The sequence below is a fragment of the Lonchura striata genome, chromosome 1A (genome assembly GCF_050655825.1).
Source record: "Lonchura striata isolate lonStrDom1 chromosome 1A, ASM5065582v1, whole genome shotgun sequence".
NCBI classification, from domain to species: domain Eukaryota; kingdom Metazoa; phylum Chordata; class Aves; order Passeriformes; family Estrildidae; genus Lonchura; species Lonchura striata.
Window position 1 is genome coordinate 63,931,801 of NC_140741.1, and position 19,732 is coordinate 63,951,532.

At 45.3% G+C, this 19,732-nt stretch overlaps 1 protein-coding gene across 2 annotated transcripts in view; it reads left to right on the forward strand.

Moving 5' to 3' along the window:
- The first annotated feature begins 1,274 nt into the window (after nucleotides 1–1,274).
- RELN (reelin) overlaps nucleotides 1,275–19,732 on the forward strand; it is a 277,153-nt gene continuing 258,695 nt past the window's right edge. The window contains exon 1 of one of the 2 annotated variants that reach the window (XM_077783642.2): nucleotides 1,275–1,524. In XM_077783642.2, the coding sequence (XP_077639768.1) occupies nucleotides 1,296–1,524 (229 nt within the window). In that variant the 5' untranslated portion in view covers nucleotides 1,275–1,295. The remainder of the gene's footprint in view (nucleotides 1,525–19,732) is intronic. The other variant, XM_031507057.3, reaches the window with a different exon arrangement.

A 19,732-nucleotide genomic window follows, 5' to 3' on the forward strand; every position in this document is an offset into this window, starting at 1 on the left:
GGCTGTCTCGGGGTGTTGGGCAGGATCCAGTAGCAGCATGGTGGATGCTTTAAACCGTTGTGGATTTGCTCCCATCTCCTGATGCCCTCTGTCAGTCCTGCTTTGTTAAAAATTTATGGTTTCATGAATTTTTTGACTTGCCAGTGTTTTATGTTTAGTTTCTCATTCCCCTTCTGGTCTCCACCAGGTTTGCCCCTCCTGCTGGGATAAAGGGCCTGGGCACACACTCTTGGGGAGTTAAAGCCTTCTCCCAGGGATTCACATGGGTGTCCCCTCCAGAGCTGCCCAACCTACCCCTGGGGATGCATGTGCATGTGTATCATTTTGAAATGGCAGTGGAGAAGGTTTAAGTAAAAATCTCACTTTTTCCGAACAGTGGGTGCAAGTACAGCAGAGGCAGGGCTGTGGCTGGGACGTGGACAAGGGCAGAAGGGAAGGAATTGGTGCTGAGGCAAAGGGACATGGACTGGGGCAGAGGAATTGGGGCAAAAAGGTAGGGAAAGGGGCAGGTGTACAGGGGCAGGGACAGAGGGACAAGGACATGGACAGGGGTTAAGGATGGGGGACAAGATCAGAGGGACAAAAGGATGAATAAAGGGATAGAAGCAGAGACATTCGGGTGGAGGCTGAGAGACAGAGACAAGTAAAGGAGGGAGCAGGATCAGGGAGTCAGGTGTCAGGGTGGGGAGTAAGGGCTGAGACAGTGGCAGGGGCAGGGGCAAGGGCAGGCACAGAGACCGAGGCAAGGGCAGGGGCTGGAGCCGGGAGCAGAGCCAGGGGCAGAAGCCGGGTCACGGCCGCAAGGGCAGGGAGAGGGCAGGGACAGGGACCCGGCGGCAGACAAAGGGCGGGCAGCAGAGCCCCGCTCGCAGCCCCCGTGTCCGCGGCGGCAGCACCGCACACCGGCGCGCAGAGCGAGGAGCAGCAGGAGCGGGCGGCGGCGGCGGAGGAGGAGGAGGAGGAGGAGGAGGGGAGGGACCTTCCCCTCCCTCCCACCCCGGCACCGGGGGAAATAAATTATTCCCAGCCCTCGCGCTCCCAGCTCCGTGCCCCGCACCCCGGCAGCGGCAGGCGGGGACGGCGCAGCCTTCGTCGGGCGCGGAGGGGCCGCCCCTGCCCTCGCCGAGCTGCGCTCCGCGCCCCGCGCCCGCCTCCCCGCGAAGTCCCGCGGGCCGCGGCGGGGGGCAGCGCCCGCCCCGTCCGCCCCGTCCCGCCCCGTCCCGCGCGGCGCGGAGCGGAGCGGCGCGCCGGCCCCGCCGTGCCCTGGATGCCCCAGCGGCGCCGGCGGCAGCAGCATGGAGCGGCGGCGGGGCGTCCCCGGGGGCTGGCCCTGCCTGCTGGCCGCCCTGGGTGCCCTGCTGGCGGCGGGCCGGGCGGCTGCCCCCCGTGCCCGCTTCTCGCCCTTCTTCTTCCTCTGCACCCACCACGGCGAGCTCGAGGGCGACGGCGAGCAGGGCGAGGTGCTGATCGCCCTCCACATCGCGGGCAACCCCGCCGCCTACGTGCCTGGCCAGGAGTACCACGGTAGGTGGTGGCGCCCGCCGTGCTCGGCGCTGCTCGTCCCCGGGCGGCCCCGGAGTTTCCCGCGGGGGGGAAAGCGGCGGGGGAGAGCGGGCCCCTGGACGGGACCCACGCGGTCGTGTGCCGTGCTCCAGGGCAGCCCCGGTGCGGGCTCGGCGGAGCAGCCCTTCCTTCCGTGCGGGACCGTCCTCACCTGCCCCGGGCGCCGGGACCGCCGCCCGCGCCCCGTCCCAGCGCCGCTTCGTCCCGGCGCGGCTCCCGCCAGGCGCAGCCCGCAGCGGAGGAAATTCCGAGTCCCGCTCCTCAGCCGGCCCTGGGCCGGATCCAGAGCCTCACAAGCCGCTGGCAGTCTGTCCCTTTCCCACTTCAGCGGCTTTCGGAGCACGGAGCGCATCACCCTTTCCTAGGGGCTGCGCGGTGCCGCAGCTGGCGGTGCCATCGGGCCGCCGCGATGTGCCACCGCCATGTGCCCGGTGCGGTCGGCCAGCCTGTTGCTCCCTTGCAGGGGCCGGAGGCGACAGCCGGGGGTCAGGCACTCACAGGTAGCTTTGGAGATGGAAGGTCTTGCCCAGAATTAATAAAAAAACCCCTACTTTTCGTAAGCGCCCAGGCGGACGAGAGTGAACAAGAAAGAATAGGCAAAGTTGTTGACGAAGTAGTGTCTCCTCTTCGTGGGAGAGGGGCACAGCCCAGGGCTGAGTGGGGCCTCGCAGGCAGGTACACTGCTGTGGGAAGCTGCTTTCGGCCGCAGAGTGCTCCTGGAAACCAGCACTGCGCGGTGCAACAGCCACATCACCACTTCTCTGTGTAAACTTCCATGTGGGAAACATTTTTTAATTCATAACGGTGGGAGACTGCTTAAGGCTATATTCGCTAACCCTTCTTCTCTCTTTGTGTCTGTTTGGAGTTTGCAATGCTACAGAATAATAACAACTAATTCTGCAGCAGGCAATTGGAATTCAGAGAAAATGACAACAAATGTTTATTTCAAACACCTTGCTTGAAAGCAGGTACCCTGACTAAAGATGGAATTAAACTTCTGACTTTGATATGTTCCAGCTCAAAATTTAAGCTTCAGGTAAATTATTGAATAGTTGAGTTATGTGAAGATTCTAATTGAAATGGTTACCGTAAAGACATTTATTTGGGTTTACCCCCAAACGCATGAAATACTCATTTTCACACAATATAAGGCATCCTGACGTTTTGTCTATCTGCAAGCTTTAATTCATAGGAAACTTTTTATTTTAAAATACTAGTTACCTTTCTGAAAACCCACATATGTAAGTTTTATGACTTCACCAGATAATTTTTTTCCTCAGAACCTGAGATCTTACGGACCATAATACACTCTCAGGTTAGGTAAATTGCATTCAACCTGCTGAACCACAGATGTGCAGAGGGGAAAAAAACAAGCTGGGCTTTTCATTTCGCACTATTTTAAATGCTGGATTTTTGACATTATATTTCAACCCCATGAATGTCAGAATCATCCCCTTCCTCGCTGCTGCCCTTTTCAGCCTTCAGCCCGTGTTTCAGCCTCTTGGCTGGTCCAGGGACGGAGCACTGTGGCGGGCAGGGCAGCGGGAGCGCGGCGGGCAGGGCTGTGGGGCTGTCCTGCATGGTGAGGAGCAGGGACAGAGGGTGTTTCTCCGGGGATGCTCTTGTGCCGCTCGCCCTTTGAAAAGGGTGTTTGAATTTTGAAGCACCAGTTGCGGAGCAGCGCCCCAGCTGCGCGCCTTTCAGGTGGCCTGGGGCGGGTTTGCCGTCGCTGTTCTGCGTCGGACCGAGCAAAACGCGGCGCCTTTGGCTCTCCCTGTGCGCGCCGTGGGATTTGTGCCTGTCCGCTCTCGGGCTTTGCGGAGCTGCCGCTGCTGTCCCGCGGTCCCGGCCCGCTCGGGGAGCATCGCCCCGGAGCCGCCGCTGCCCCGGGCAGAGCTCCGCTCCCGCCCGGAGCCGCCGCTGCCCCGGCCCCGGCGCTGCCCCAGCACAGACAGTTCGCCGTGGCTTTTAAAGCACCGTGCTCAGCAAGTGTAAAGAAATCGGACGCGTTCAAAGCATGAACACAGAAGGAAATCCACCAGCCGAACTTGAAAACTAACTTGTTTACACAGTGCAAGGTGTAGGTACACCCCGGTGTGAGCCAGACTCCTAATTCATATCAAACTTGCAACGGTGATTTCTTCTCAAATTTGTGCATTGATAAAAAACCTACCCATGCCAAACCATGACTATTTGCTATGCACAGTGCATCAGACATATTCTTGAACTAAGCACATTTAATCAGTTAGATATTTTGCAATATGTGAATATTTTAAAATATAAAAATTATCAATGTTAAATATAGCACAAGAAAAAAAAAAAACCAAACCCAGAGTATACAATCTGAAGAAATAATTCAAAGAAACATGGAGTTTTATATAATACAATTTAATGATGCTGAAAAATGCCAATCTGTACTGGTTGAGAATTTATCATTTAAAAATAAAACTTTAAAGGTGGTCTTGCAGGGATGCAGAGCAGGGTTTTTGATATGCTTCACAGAAGCACAGGACAAAGGGAGATTTACACATGTACAATGAAAATTCACCTGCTCAGAGAGTATATTAAAATGCTCTGAATCTTTGCAAGTTCCAGTGAGGCCCTGTTTTAGTGCCCCTTCATTCTACAAGAACAGGTGCCAGCAGCATCCAAGAACGTCAAGTTCAAAGAGGAGGGAATTGGATGAAACCATATGCCAAGGGCTGGATGAGAAAAAATTATGATTAAAAAAATCAGCCACCGACTTTCTGCTAATTTGTTTAGACATTTCCTTGGGCACTCAGAGGGGGAGTCAAACCACTGTGCAGCCAGTGGAGCTGTGACAGGGGCTCTCGGCCCTTTGCCCACTCTGCCTTGTGCTGCCCAACGCGACGGGAGAGGAGCAGCATGTGTTGCAGAAGACACTTGCCTGGGAAGCACAAGAGCTTCTGCAAGTGGCTTCTCTGGCACCCTGAATGTGGCATTTTATTTCCCTGTGTCTCTGAATTTCATAAGTAAAACAAAGGCAATAATATTTCCTACTTTGCATAGTTAAATTAGATAAATTACGATTTAGCACTTTTCCCCAGATACTTAAAATTAGTCCGGATTTGGCCCTACTCCTGCAAATGATTGAATAGGTCCGGACCCATGTTGCATATAAATATACTCTTTTATATAAGAGGACTGACTTGATACATCAGCAAACAATTTTATTACCTTTGGCAGACTTTTATTCCTTGAATTAGATTATTTCAAATGTAATTAAGTCCTTGAGCTGGCAAAGCACTTATGAGCTTGCTCAAATGCAAACTGACAAAGTGTGCACTGGTTTAATGTAGGCACCTGCTCAGCTTCCTTTCAGCCAAGGGGTGGCTGCGTGTTCAGGGAGCAGCATCAGGGCTTGCCTGGCTTGCTTGTAGCTTTCCTGGTAGATAGGATGATCCTCTTTTGGCTTTCTCACTGGTTTTCCTCTGTAATATGCAGAGTAGAATATAATTTCTTAAAAAAAAAAAAAAAGATCAAGCCCAAACCAGTACAAATTGAAAATTTTTATACAACTCTAGGTTTATTTGCAATCTGCAGTTGATTTTTTAAATCCATGTCAATGTACTTTCAAAGCATGTACCATGATTTACAGGCAGATAAGTACATTAGAACTGCATAAAGAAATAAGGATAAACTTGACTGAACATTGAGTCTTTACTGACCTTAATCACAGAAAGCTCAAAATGAACAGTCAGATTTGTAGTGTTTAAAAAATACAAACAGATTATCTTTACACTGTATTTGTTTTAATCTCTTAATTTTTTTTTTTTTTTTTCTGTCACTGCAAACAGTTCCTTTTTCCCAAGGTTTCAAATTTAGATCTTTTAAGAAAAACTTTGAACTGTTTTCCCATGATTGATGTTAAAACTCATCATTCTGCCCTTAAAATAGTTTTCTTTAATGGGACTTGAATTTCTATTTCACTCTCCATTGTTCCTTTTTTTTTTTTTGAGAACGGTTTAACCTTCAGTCCCCAAATGTTATCAGTTTCCATCTATGACTGCTACTATTCTTAGATATACTGTATATTGTCTAGAATGGTTGTTGTGATAGGTTGTAAAAAAAATAGTTTTCAACTATTTTAAGTGGTATTTGTTCACTCTTTCAGCACTGATAAAAGTTTTTTAAAGTCTGTCCAATTCCACCTTCGTTGCTAACCACTGTATATTAGAAATACAGATTGTGACTTAGTACCTATTTTCATTAGGATTACTTACACTTCTGATGGGCATTTTCGTTGTAAATTCTTGTTATTCAGATGATTATTAAATAAAAACATGTTTGAGTTTGACACGAAGGAAGGGAAGAAAAACCTGGAATTTATGTACTGATGCTGCTTGAGGTATAATCAGGGTTGTAACTGAGTGGCAGAAACTCAGGCATGGATACTTTCTGTACCAGGTATACTGAAGATTTTAGTGAGTCAGTAGAAGTGAATAATGCACAGGAAGTGATGTTAATGCTGTGGTAACAGAAGAGCAGATTTGCATCTCTGTTTTCCATCATCAGCCCAAGAAACAGGTCAGCTTCTTGAGTCTTTTGCAGGCTATTCCCTCAAAACCTTTCATCTTACCCACTTACACCCTCCTCTGATCTCTGGAAGAATGGAGACTTCCATCAGTTTCTGTTTGAAATTAAAGTGTGAAAAAATTTTTACTCATTGGAGTCCAGTTAGTGCCAGGGATTATTTTAGAACTCTTCTCTTGAGGGACCCTTACATTAAAAACCTTAGTCTGGCAATAGGTAGCAATGGAGAGGGAGCTATTAGGAATGGGGAAGACCCTTGATCTTCAAGTCTCTCCTTTCCTCTGAGGTCCCTAGTTATATCTTGCAGCTGCATAAGGGTTTCATAGCACATAAAAATTTCATCTTGGGTCAGCATTTACTAAAAATGCCTTCATCCACCAGAGCCTCCAGAGTGCACCCTGACTCTGCTCTGCTGTATTTCGGATTTTCTTGCATAAAGTGAGCTTTGCAAAACGAAGGCTGATTTATGAGTACTGCGACTTGTTTGAATTTCTCAGATCTGAGCCTTACTTAGTATGTTATTGAGGCAGTATGAGTTTCTAGGTCTTGATGTTGACCAGTGCATTGCCTATATTTCTGAAGCTCTTGTGTAGCCCGAAAGTTCATGTCATGTGTATTTGCAAATTTTAAAGCATTGTGCTTAAACTGATGAAAAGTGCCAGCTTTAAAAGAAAAAGGTAGGCGAGTTCACAACTGACAGCCTCTTACAGACTGTGTAAGATGTTCAATTTCAATGGTTGTGGCTGTTATCACTAATTTGTGGGCATCATAAGCACCAGCAGATGGCCCAGCCAAAGATGTGGTCAGGCACGGGATTGATGAAAGGAGGTAGAAGGTCCACGAAGGCCTAAATGAGCCTTTCTTGCAAATTTGCCGAAGAGATGTAATCTCCGGATAAATCCTTTCTCCCCTCATCAGGGGGCTGCTCCCCCCTGCAAAGAAGACTTGATTGCCCCAAATAAGAGAAATCAAAGCCAGCATGGCGTGCTGGGTGACCCACATTTGTGAGGTGACATCTGAGTGTGGGACAGACACGGCATTGTTGGTACTGTGGGTCCGTGCAGGGCAGGCTGGGCTGGGGACATGAAAAAATGATCTCTGCCTCAACGAGTTCACTGCCCAAGGCATGAGGGGGGCTGGCATGTGTGTGTGAACCTTTCTTATGGAATGCCACCCAGCACTGGAGTCAAGGAATAAAAGAAACCTGTACGTGGTTAAAGGATGCAAAAATACTGTTTAAGTGAGAATGTTGCACATATTTTCTGAGTCCAGAGATATTTCTGTGTCCAGAGGTATTCATTGCCAAAATCTGCCCATGTAAACTGCTTTTAAGTAGAAATTTCTAACATGTATTTTTCTTATAAATAAATATTTGTAATTGTAGATAAATAGGTATGTATGTATATATAAATAGGTGTATGTATATGTAACAAGAGATAAACCTTCAAGACCAAAGGTGACCAGTAATTGATTTATAAGTCAGTTACTTTGGCATGGTGGTGTGTACAAATGTGGACATTTCTCCATTTTCTGCACTGATTATTCCACCAAACATTTGTTAGTTCATTAGGTGGAACAGGCTGAGACTGTCAGTCTGGCATAATTCCTCATTTTCCTTATTATTGCCTTGATCTGGATTTTTGGAAGCCACTTCTTTTGAAACTCTATAGCTTTTTATGATGGTGCAGTATTTGCATATTGACTGGTTGAAGTATCATTTTCTGATATTTCTGTGATAATATCTGATCTGATCTGATCTGATAATACCTGTGGTGATGCAGCTAGGATGGATTCAGATGGAACCTTTATTTGCACTGTGTGTCTCATACCCTACAGCTGTGGTTTAGATTTGTCATGAGTGTTTGCTGCATGGAGAGGGAAGGAAATGGCACTGTCTTACCTCTGAGAATAAGCCCTTGTTATGAGAATTTCAATAGTCTCTGATGAAAGGTTCAGTCTTTCTAACATGCTTCCTTTCTTTGTCTTAACATTTCCTGCCTTTCCATTGGGCATGAAAGGTGCACAGAGTGCAATGTGTGTCTGGAATGTTTGTGTAATTCCCACCTTTTTTTCCTCCACCAGCTGGGACTCACCTCTGGCATAAACATAGGACAAACCCTGAAAGTGCAGTCTTTGACATCTGTCAAAGCACACTGGCAGATTGCATGGGGAAAGACCTTCCTGGGTTGTCAAGACAATTCCTTCATGTTAGGCAGGTAGTCTTCCTCCATTCCTCCTTCCCTTAGGTCAGTTCTGGAAACTGAAAACCATAGCATGTGTCACCCAATTCCTGCTGGGCTCTGCCAATGGACATGGCATCATGGAATCAGAGATCTGTCAGGTCTATGCCCACAGGACCTTCTCCAGGTCCCTTCAGTGCTCAGATGTGTCCCACAGCTACACATTTTACTCTTTTCCTAAAAGGAACAGAAGGGTCAAGGTTTTTTGAAAACTTTGTTTTGGTTTAATGTATCTCTCACTAAACCTCTGCCTTAAATAAGACCACGTTGGAGGTGCATATATCCCACATAAAGAGGGAGTACTGGGGTTTGTGGGGGCATTAGGGTTTGTACCTGGTTATTTTACAGTCCAGGATCAGGCATGATTCTGTCCTGCAGCTGGAGAGGTCCTGCTGGGGCTGGGGATGGCACCCAGCGGCCAGGCACAGAGCCACAGGCTCCCTGCCATTGTCTCCTGCCACCATCTGGAGCGGCTGCTGCCTCTGTGGCATCAGTGTTTCCTGGCAGCTGGGCTCAGCTTAGCTGCAGGCTGAGGCACCTGTGGGCTTGTCCTTTGTGTCACCAGCCCCAGCATCACCTGCGTCACTCTGGGCTCCCTGCGCTGTGGCTGTTGGCTCTCCGTCCTTGTCCTGCTGCTGTCAGCATGGCTTTCTGCTGGGGGAAGCTGTTCTGTGATGTGCTTTTTGCTGGAAGAGATCTCCCCAAGGCTCCTCTCTGTCCCCTGAGGGGGATCCTTGGTCTTCCCAGGGAATCAGAACATCACTGGCTGCTACCTTTTAGTGTTTCCTCATGACCTGCTGTAAACAATGTCTTTTATGTGAACATCTCAGTCAAGAAAACAGGGGGAGATGGGCATGAGTGACTTGTGAAAGTTGATGGGGAGCAGGAAAGGAGTTCAGGCACTTTCCCAAAGGCTCTTATACCAAAGTGAAGACTTTTTTACAGTCTTTATAACACCCCTCTTGCCATATTTTTCCATTCTGGGACCAAAACAGAAATGGCTGTTCTCTGCTCCTCTCTAGCACTTTGATATTGATATTGGTTGTGAGAGTTTCACAAGAATCTCCTTGGGAAGTGAAATCAATGGCACTTCTCCAGACTGCATCTATTGAAGTTCAATCTGCAGGAGCCCTGAGTGACAGCAGACAAGGAATCCATCTCCCTTCAGGTGCAAGCTTTACCTTACACTACCCTGTCTTACATCCCACTTCTCCCCACTTTCTTTCAGACTTCTACATTGACCTTCCTAAAGTTTTATGTGCTGCAGGTTTCTCTCTGTACTGTGCAAGTGCTTCAGTGCCTGCCCAAGTTCTGTCCCGGTTCCCCGTGCTCTGGGGTGACAAACATCCCAGTGTGTGTCCAGCCCTGCAGTGGGACCAGTGCTCCCCACAGACCCTCTGAGGGGACACCTTGCTCTGCTGCCAGGAGGGTGTGCCTGCCTGGGGACAGCCTGTCCCCAGCTCCTGGCTGAGGGGCTGGCTGCCAGCAGGGGAGCATCAGATGCATGGTGGCTCTGCATGCTTTCACCCCCATCACCTCCTCCTTTCTGCCTGCTCGGAGGGAGCAGCTCCAAGGGACAGTGCAGAGTATTTGACTGAGATGCCCAGAGTAAAATTTTATTTCGTTTTGCTAGATGAGAAGCTTTATTAATAAGCTCAACCTTCTGGGTGTTGGGGCTGGTTGGGTGTTGGACATATTTGTGAAGCCAGGTGTGAAACTGTTGCTGTGTCTCTCCTGGAGCAGAAGCCTTGGGGCACGCAGCCATGCAGGGTTTCTCTGCGTGGAAACCAGCCATGCTGGTTTCTCTCTTTGCTTTTGCAAGATACAGCAGGAGGGGAACTGGAGTGCTGCGGCAGGGTGAGCACATTAATCCTCAGAGATGGGGCGGAAGGTCTCTGTGTGTTTCCCAGAATGGCTTCTGCTCACATGTATGGGTGTGTGACTGCTTCCCCACAGGAGACAGGGACTGGGGGAAACTCACTGGCCTGAGGGAACTGAGCTATAAACCAGACTGAGCTGAACTGCTAAGAGCCCTTGCATCACGCTTAGCAAAATTTTGATTGGCTCAGATGAGACGATTATTTATTCCTCCCCATGTCTGCTTGAAGGGTAGCTTCATAAATAAACAGGTATGATCTGAGAGAGCTGAGACAAGAAAAGGGTCTGCCTGCTAGCCCAAGCTCCAGCTGTGCCTGTGGCTTTCCATTCCTTGCTGACATGGATGGTTGGATGCTGGCACCTATCCCATGTCCTCTTCCAGACCCTGGCTGCAATGTGGCTGTACACTGAGTGGTCCAGCTGGTGAAAAGCACACAGAATAAGAGACCTCACTGTTTCCCTCTTTCCATCTCTCCAGTGTAATATTCAAGAGTGCAGTTAGATAATCAAAAGTTGGCAGAGAAAAAAAACTCTATACAGGGAAATCCATCAAGCAATCTCCCTTTCATGCACAGGCATGCATCCAGAAACAAATGCTGTTTTCCCCTTCTCATCCTGCTGCATCCCAACTGCAGGCAGCTCCTGCTCCATGTAGGATTTGAAGGAATTTTCATATTCATTGTCCCCAAGAGGCACATGTAAGTTGCTCCCTGGAATGTATGAAGGAATAGTGAAAGTTGACTGTCTGTCCGTGTGCATGTGATAATAAAGAGGAGGGAAGGAAATGGGAAAAGAGAAAGTACACAACACTCTCTGCTCAGAAGATTGAAATCTGAGAATATGTTTTTCTCTATGGCTGAGAGTAGTTTGTGGTCATATCGTTCAACAGTTCTGGTAGAATATTCATAAATGAGATAGTGAGGATGCAGAAAATCGTCTTTCCTGGGCAGGAGGCCTGTGTTCTTGCAGGGAAATACTTAATGGAAGAGCTGTGTCTTCCCATGTGGATCTCAGGGGGGAGCTCCCCTGCAAGGAAGAGCTCTTCCTGTGCTAGAAATGAAGGTAATGGGTGGGTGGTCAGCCTTTTTAATGTCTGCAAACAGAGGTGTGACCCTCTGTGGCCTCTCTTCACGTCAGGCCCTGGGATGTGAGAAGTCATTCATCACATCACGGGGCTTGGCAAGGTCTCTGCCATTTGCCTTCCACTGTTCCCACTGCTCTCCAGGACAATACAATGCATAGGAAAAAACTAGAAATATAGATAATATTTATCTTTCTGGATAAACAATCTGTGATTTCCAGCACACAATAACCTTCCAGTGTTCCTATCTCACAAGGGAAATGAATCGCTAGGAAAAAACAACGCTCCTTCCAGAATTAGACACATTCATCTGGACATTGGATGAAATTATTATTATAGCAAGAACTGCAGAGAGAAACAAAACAGCCAGACTGGCCAAGGAGAAGATCCTGGTTGTCCAGCCTTGCAGTGCAGAAGTTTGTAGGTATGCCAGGTGTCAAAATCAAAGGATCAGTATTTAAAAGTGCTTAGAAAATTAGTTCCTAGATGTTTGGAAAAATGAATCCCTGGCTGAAGTTCAGTGTTAAACATTTTTGTACAGCAATTCTTCTGACTCTGGCCCAAAACAAGTGTAGTCTTAAGAACCTCATACAGATGTACAAAGATCCAAAACCTCTGGCAAATATTTTTATGCATTCTAAGTATTACAGTTTATTTGCTGATGGCTGATACCCTGTTAGCCAGTTTTTCAAGTTGATGTTATTCTAGCACAAACAAAGGCTGGGTGGACAATAGATTGGGATCAGGACTTGGGGGTGCTGGTGCTGGTGGATAAGAAGCTGGATGTGAGCTGGCCACGTGTGTTCACAGCCCAGAAAGCCAAGCACATCCTGGGCTGCATCCAAAGCAGCGTGGTCAGCAGGGTGAGGGACGGGGTTCTGCCCCTCTGCTCCACTCTCACAAGACCCCACCTGGAGTTCTGTATCCAGATCTGGGGTTCACAACATAAGCAGGGCTTGAACCTGTTGCAGTGAGTCCAGAGAAGGTCCATGGAGATGATCAGGGGGTTGGAGCACCTCTCCTGGGAAGACAGGCTGAGAAAAATGGGTCTGTTCAGCCCAGGGAAGATAAGGCTCTGCGGAGACCTTAGAGCAGCTTTCCAGTATCCAAAGGTGGCCAACAAGAGAGCTGGAGAGGGATTTTTACAAGGGCATGTAGTGACAGGAGAAGGTGAAATGGCTTCAAACTGAAAGAGGGCAGGTTTAGATTAGATATTAAGAAGTAATTCTTTGCTGTGAGAGTGGTGAAACACTGGAACAGGTTTTCTATGAAAGTTGTGGATGTCCCATCCCTAAAAGCATTCAAGGCCAGGTCGGATGGGGCTTTGAGCAGTCTGGTCTAGTGGAAGGTGTCCCTGCCCATGGCAGGAGGGTTGGAACCAGATGATATGTAAGGTCCCTTCCAAGCAAACCTATTCTGTGATTCTCTGAATTTATTTAGTTGGAATTTCCATGTTCATAGTGAATTTATTTGTCATCTGATTTTGTCAAAGAGAAAAACTAATAATGTACTTGAATAGAATTTGGTAAAAGTTTTAATAAAAAATGGGGAGAAGTGAAATATTTGAAATATATTATTGTTATTTTCAAATCTTTGTTCTTATTTTTGTTTTGGAAAAGTATCTTAATTGTGAAACTGACTGAAAAAAAAGAAGTTACATGCATAATCAGAAAATGGAATGAGACTTTTCTGCTTGAACAAAAGTCTTTATCTAATTTCTTTGGGTTCACTGAAGATTTTCATATTGACCTAACTGATATTTTAATTTATTTTTTTTGTGCCAGATCCCGCAGTACTTCTTTTATGGTGGCCCAAGCTGATCTCTTTTTCTTTCTTTTTCTTTTCATTTTGGTCACTGAACCAAAAATCAAACAGTTCTACTTCTGACAAGTTGACCATTTAATTTCCGGCCACTGCACAGATCTGATTCAGACCACTCTCCTTGTGTTTGTTCCCAAAATAAATTGCAGAATCATAATTCACTCCTTAAGGCAGCAAAGGGCAGTTGGTAACAATACTAGCATTTCCAAGGTAAAAATCTCACATTTTCTATAATTATACCTGTGGTTGCTGTGTGGCTACTAATGTGTAACTTGACCACATTTTCCTTTACACCTAGTAATTTTTCAGCTTTCTTTTTCAGCAGAAATCTTTTCTGTGTTTCAGTGTTTTGTAAAAAAGGCTTAGAGGAGATCTCTCACTTGCTTCTTTCTGCAGCAATGTAATGTCTTGCAGATAAAGGGTACTTCTGCTTCTGATCTGGAAAACCTGTTGCAGTGCATCCACAGAATTTGGGTTCATTGAACTAGACAAAGACACCTTCATGTCTTTAAAATTATCTCTTTTCTTCACAGAATAATATTTACAGGTTGTCCACCTCAAACAGAAATGAACTGCTGAGAGCAGACATAGAAAATGTGTCTGAGAGATACAGGTTTATTTCCTTCAGGGAAATGATCCCTGTGTTCTTTATTGCCCTGCTTTTCCTTCAGCATGTAGTTAATGCAGTTGTGAATACAAAGGAGTTTCAGCAGAGCTGTGATGTTTGCAGAATTTGCCTCAGCCAGCGGAGATGAAAAGGTGTGGGTTTGGCTGGAGCTGGCAGCACTGCTCCCTCCCCAGCCTCAGGCAGCCCAGATTCTTCTGTGGACATTTTCACTCAAAGAGAAGTAAGTTTTGTTTCCTCAAGTGGTAGCAGATGCTAGGGGGCCTTTATGCTACTCATCACTGACAGAACACCAATGCCGTGGCATCTGGCTGTTTTCTTTGTACAAATGGAGTTTTTAAACTCTAAACTGTCTTTGAGCAGTGGTAGTGATGCATTACATGCTGACTCCTCTTCTTCTGGGACCTTGCCCAAAACCCCAATGAACAGCTCCCCCCCAAGTACTTTTTGCCCAATTAGTGAGATTCCAGTAGAGAGCAAATCCTCCTTCTAATTGCAATATTTTCCATTTGAGAAAGCACATTGTAAAATTAGTAACATTACAATATTTATTTTGATTGCATTTCACTAACTGCTAAGAAACACTAGTGACTTGCTCTGTAACTAGTAACCTTTCATTCTAGATTTACAAAGCCTGCACTTTTTGCAGTTACCAAGTATTTTCTACATACACTCAGAAACAGGGAAACTTTTTGTTCTAATTGATGTATTTTCTCTAGAGCATGTAGATTTTTTATAAGGTGCAGAACTCATACACATGCTAGTAAGCATAGTACCTCAAATCTTCAGAATGGTCAAATTGTTGACAAACCAAAATTGCTTGTTCTGTCTCGGAGTGTGCCAGCTTTTAGCACTTCAGGGAGGTGAGGACTGTCATCACCATAGAAGAGGATCAGTGCCAGCACAGCCCACAGCTCCTTGATGCATTGTGTAATATGAGAGATACATAGCAAAATCTTTGGACAGCGGGACGAGATTTAACCCTGCTCTCTTCTTGAAAATTTTCCTAATTAACTCCTTGTGCAGAACATCTGGATGGCAGTTTCCATCCCTCTTGGGGTAGTGCTGCACTGGGGCAAGGCTGACTGTGGCCTCCAGGTGTAGGCAGGTGAGGCAGAAGAGAGGACCACATGTGAGGGAACAGTCAGATTTTCAGCTTATCCAAATTTCCCCCCTCTTCCCTCCTTTTTCAGAATGCTGGGCTCATTGCTCAGAGATTTAGCATCCACAGCTTCCATGTAGTGACTTCCCCCCACATTGCTGGGCAGATGTGTCAGTGGGAAAAACATTCCCTGGTCAAATGATCTGGAAGAGGTTCCAGCTGCATGCCAGTTCAATTCTCATCCCTTCTGCTGAATTTAATATGTGTTTGTTATGGTTAGCATGCAGAGTGGCTGTAATTTGTTTGAATTAGAGGGGACTCATCCTCTTTGTGCTTTTTTTACATCAAGAACACTGTGCTCTGTTATAAAGAGAGATTGATGCCTTTGTAATTAGCTAGGCCAGAATTTGATGGACCTTTTAATTTTGGGTTTTACTTATGAGTATCTTATATGGGTATTTACCTTTAAGACAAATCGGGAATCAATGATAATAACACATCACACTTTCTCCATTATTTTTGATTAATTTGGAAATTTTTAGATATAATTAAAGGATAATAATACATTTCTTTTAATTATACATGTAAGAGCATGTTCCATTATATTCTTTGTTAATGGCTGTCTATTTAACTCTTTCTTGAGCTTTTCTGTTGCAGGCAATCAGGTTGCTGCTAGGATGAATAGTTACATTTTGGGTGGCTAAACATTTAATGTGCTCTTCAGAATCAGAGGAGGTGCCACAAGAAAATATATGTGAGAGACCTTAATATGTATTTTGGGGACTTGGGTCTATAGCAGCTATTTATTATGTTTAATGTATGCATCATGGCAGGCCTAATGCAATGCCTGTCATGTGCCAAAAGATAGCTCTGCTGTCTGGTGTTTTATAATCCCCCTGTAATATCTCACAGAAAGACCATGTTTCAGGGGCTTAGATCTGGCTCAGGTTTTGTATTGGTGGGGGCATTTTTTATGTGGTGCAAAGCTGGTATTATATTGGGCAAGAATTAGGAATTACTAAGAAATCTTCCAGTTCTACTGAAAGAACAGAAAAAGAAAAAGAAAAAAAAAGAAAAAAAAAACCCCAAAACTAACAAACAAAACAACAACAAGAAGAAAACCAAAAAACCCATCATGTTCTGGGATACTATTAAATATGAACTTCCTTAAATTTGTACCTAGGGGCTCAGGCTCATTTTTACCTTCCAAGAACACCTAACTTTGCAAGGATGCAAAGATAATTTAAGTTTTTGTGACCTATTCGCTGTAGGAATACCTTTTGTTGAATTTATAGCCTACGTTACTTTAAAAGCTACAAACTGGAACATTTCCCTATCAGAAATGGAAGAAGAAAGAAACGTTTCTCAAACTTAAAGCAGGATTTTTACATATTAACTATAAATATATTGCAACTGAATGCTTTTAAATTAAATAAAGCCTCTTGCTGTCTCTGCAGAAATGAATTGGGCAAAGAGATTTATCCAGGGTATTTCAGTCAGATGAATGGAGAGATATGTCCATCACCACTAACGTGATGGTTATTCCTTCTAAATATAAACTGATAATATTATATATTAAAGGCTTGATTATACCGTTAAGAAGATTAGTACATTTAAACAGAAAATAAAGGCTTATGTGCCCTAAATGTGAAACTAAAGGAGAGGGTTATATATATGCCACTATCACAACATTCAGTACTTTTGAACAAGGTGTTTTCCCTTTGGAAATACCTGTAAGGAATAATCACTGCATGATGCCTCTGGGAATAGGTGGGATGCCTTAAGCCTAATCTCTTTTAAAGTGGTAATTTAAATATATGCAGGTATTAATCTTGGCCTGTTTGGGGGTATTTATTGGAGTAAGCATAATGATGGCATGTGATCCTGTCCACAAGGTCAGTTTTATGTCTCATCTGTTTTCTGTAAGTGTTTGGGATATTTTTAGTTGCAGAAACTGTAGCAAAGCTATAAAAAATACGTGTCAGAAGGGAAAAAGGATTGATGATGCTTCTGTGATATTTCTCTGAATCAGATCTATGAATTTAAAATATTTAACACAGATTAAAGATTTCACTGTCTTTTAATATTGTGCTTGACTTACACAGCACTGTCTCTAAGGACATTGTATCTAAATCTTCTGATGGTATTGAATTTATGACATTGAATTTAAGACTTTTGTGCTCATGTCATGAAGCTTGTTAGGTAGTGTTTAACATGTCTTCTTTTTATTTTTTTTTTTACTTCTTGTTCTTTATAATGTAGTAGCTCTTCTCAGTGAAAGATTTATAGTGATGATGGGAGAAGACTTGCAGTTATCTCCTGATAGATAGCACTCCTTGATTGCCTTTTATACATCTCTCAAATTAGACATTCTACACCTTAATCACAACATCATCTTAGTTACTTTATCTTTAAAGAGTAAAAGCACTGAAATTGTAAATTAACTTAGAAATATCATCAGATCTTCTGCCTCAGGGCTTGTCTTTGTGTCTTTGTTTCTGACTCAAGCATTGCTCCATGGTCAAGTCCTGTCAAGAGACAAAAGCTGCTTAATTGAACCCAGTGGGGGCTGCAGTTTGAGTGGGCAGCTCTGTCTGGAGGCAGAGCTGGAGCTGGTGCTCACCACAGCCCTGTTTCCCTGGCACTGGACACAGCCTGTGGCTGTACCAGGGGCACCAGGAAACATGCAGGGACACAAGGTGCTGTGTGAGTCAAAGTTAAACTCTTGCACTTCAGAGGCCAAATCATGGCTAGGTATGTTGACCTCTAGGTCTGTGGCTTTTCCCCTTTGTTGCTCAGGACTCCATGTGGAGCAGTGCCAGCCCCCTGAGCCCCTCTGGCTGCTGGCAGCACAACCCTGCCCAGCACTGGCAGCGTTTGCACTGGAAGGGGATGTCAGGTCTGGCCTGGGCTGAGATCCTTGGAATTTTCTGCCCTACTTCCCCATGAGCTGGCCACTGCCAAGGGGAAGGGCTGCCTGGCTCCTCCTGTCCTTCAGGACGAGCTGGGGACACAGCTCTGCCTGTCCATTTTTGAGGCTGGTAGCTGAGCACAGAACCTGGCCTTTCCTGGGGCTGTATATGCTTTTTGTACTGCTGGTTGGAACGCTTCAAATCCATATTCTCTGAAATACTAAAATCCCCTCAACTTCAATAGCTTTTACATCCCTGCAAGAGCTGCCATCCTTTAAACACCTTAACTTCCCTTTACTCCCAGTAGTTGTTAGTACCACTGCATAGTAATGTCCCAAATATCAAAATGTCCTGTATGTGTTTTTGGCCTCTGTTGCTTTGGTGCTGTTATCATTGGCATAACAAGACATTGTAGACCAATATGCTAAATAAATATTTTTTACTCTCCTGTTGTGTGGTTGCCTTTTCTGCATGCTTATGCTTGCAAATCAATATCTTTTTCCCTGAAGGAAATTTATGGGCACTCTCCTAGAGTACTGTCAGTACACTGTCTGTCCTCCTCCCTTTGGAATGTGTTGGTTAATGTTGCTTAATCAAATGTATCAGGGATACAGGTCTCAAAGATGCAAAAGACCTGAAGGTTTGATGGAAATTGGTAGCCAGCAGAGTAAAAGAACCCAGGGTCATGCCATCACTAAAACTGAAGTCAGTCACGTGAACTCAGCTATTTATTAGCCCTAGGAGAACACAGAGAGAGAGGGGTCCCTGCAGATGCCCCAGGCACAGAAACTCTTTAGTAAGACTCTGCTGTACCCTACAGATACTGGGAATGCTGATCCCCACTGAGAACAGTTTTCACTTTGCTGCTGAAAATAAAAATCACTCTGCAGCCACAGGGAGAGAGGGCTCTGGCAGTGATGGGAGAGAGGGCTCTGGCAATGGTGGGGAGAGAGGCTTTTCCATGGGATGGGCATGGATGGGGTCCCCAGGGTAACAGGGGTGCCCCAGCACCAGGCAGCCTCAGCTCCCACCGTGCCACCAAAGCCCTTAGGAGCAGTGGTGGGCTTTGGGTTTCTAGTCATCTACAGAAGATAATTGGTTGTCCTGGATGCATAGCCATCAGAGGTCAGTGGCTTTTAAGCCAAAGGTTGATGTAGTCTCTGAAGTTTTGTTTATCTCCTGAAAAGATGGAGCTTTCTGTAAAGGGAAACTGCAGAGAAAGAGCATGGGGATTCCCTGTAGGAATAAATTCTCAGAAGAAGCAGGATGAAGGCAATAATACAAAGCCTTTGAAGACCTGTAGGGCTGAACTGCAGTGGTGTGAGCTGGGTGGGAGGTGGCTGAGGGCACAGTTTGCCCACTTGCCCTCTCAGGCACCAGCCCTGGCAGAGACTAGCTCAGGACCAGGTACAGTGAGACGTGGAAGAACCTCAGCCATGAACAGGCTTCTTTGTTACCTTCAATTAAATTTTTATTGTTATTAGGAAAGCTCTTCCCATGAGATCTTTGTGCTGTGCCCTCTGCAAGTGTGTTTAAATATTAGATGATTTGTTTCTGTATTTTCACTTGTCCTCTGTGGGAATGACAAGGATTTTAATGTAGTACAGAAAATCCTTTGAGATCTTCAAATTAGAAGAGCTCTAATGGAATAGAGTCCTCTTTTTTAAGCATAAAATGATGTGTTTGTGATTATAATTGATGATATCCTCATGAATCCCTTGAGTTAAATAAAGTGCGTCAGGTAAACAAAGTATTTTGTCTTGCTCAAATGCATTGTTGCAAAAACAAGAATAAACCACATCTGTAACATAATTAATTTGAATTTGTTTTACCAAAAAGAAACATTTTTACTGAAATGACAATATTTTCATTTTGTGCATCATCATGGGATCACTTTAAATTTAATTTAATTTAATTTAATTTGATTTAATTTAATTTAATTTTTGTATGATATTT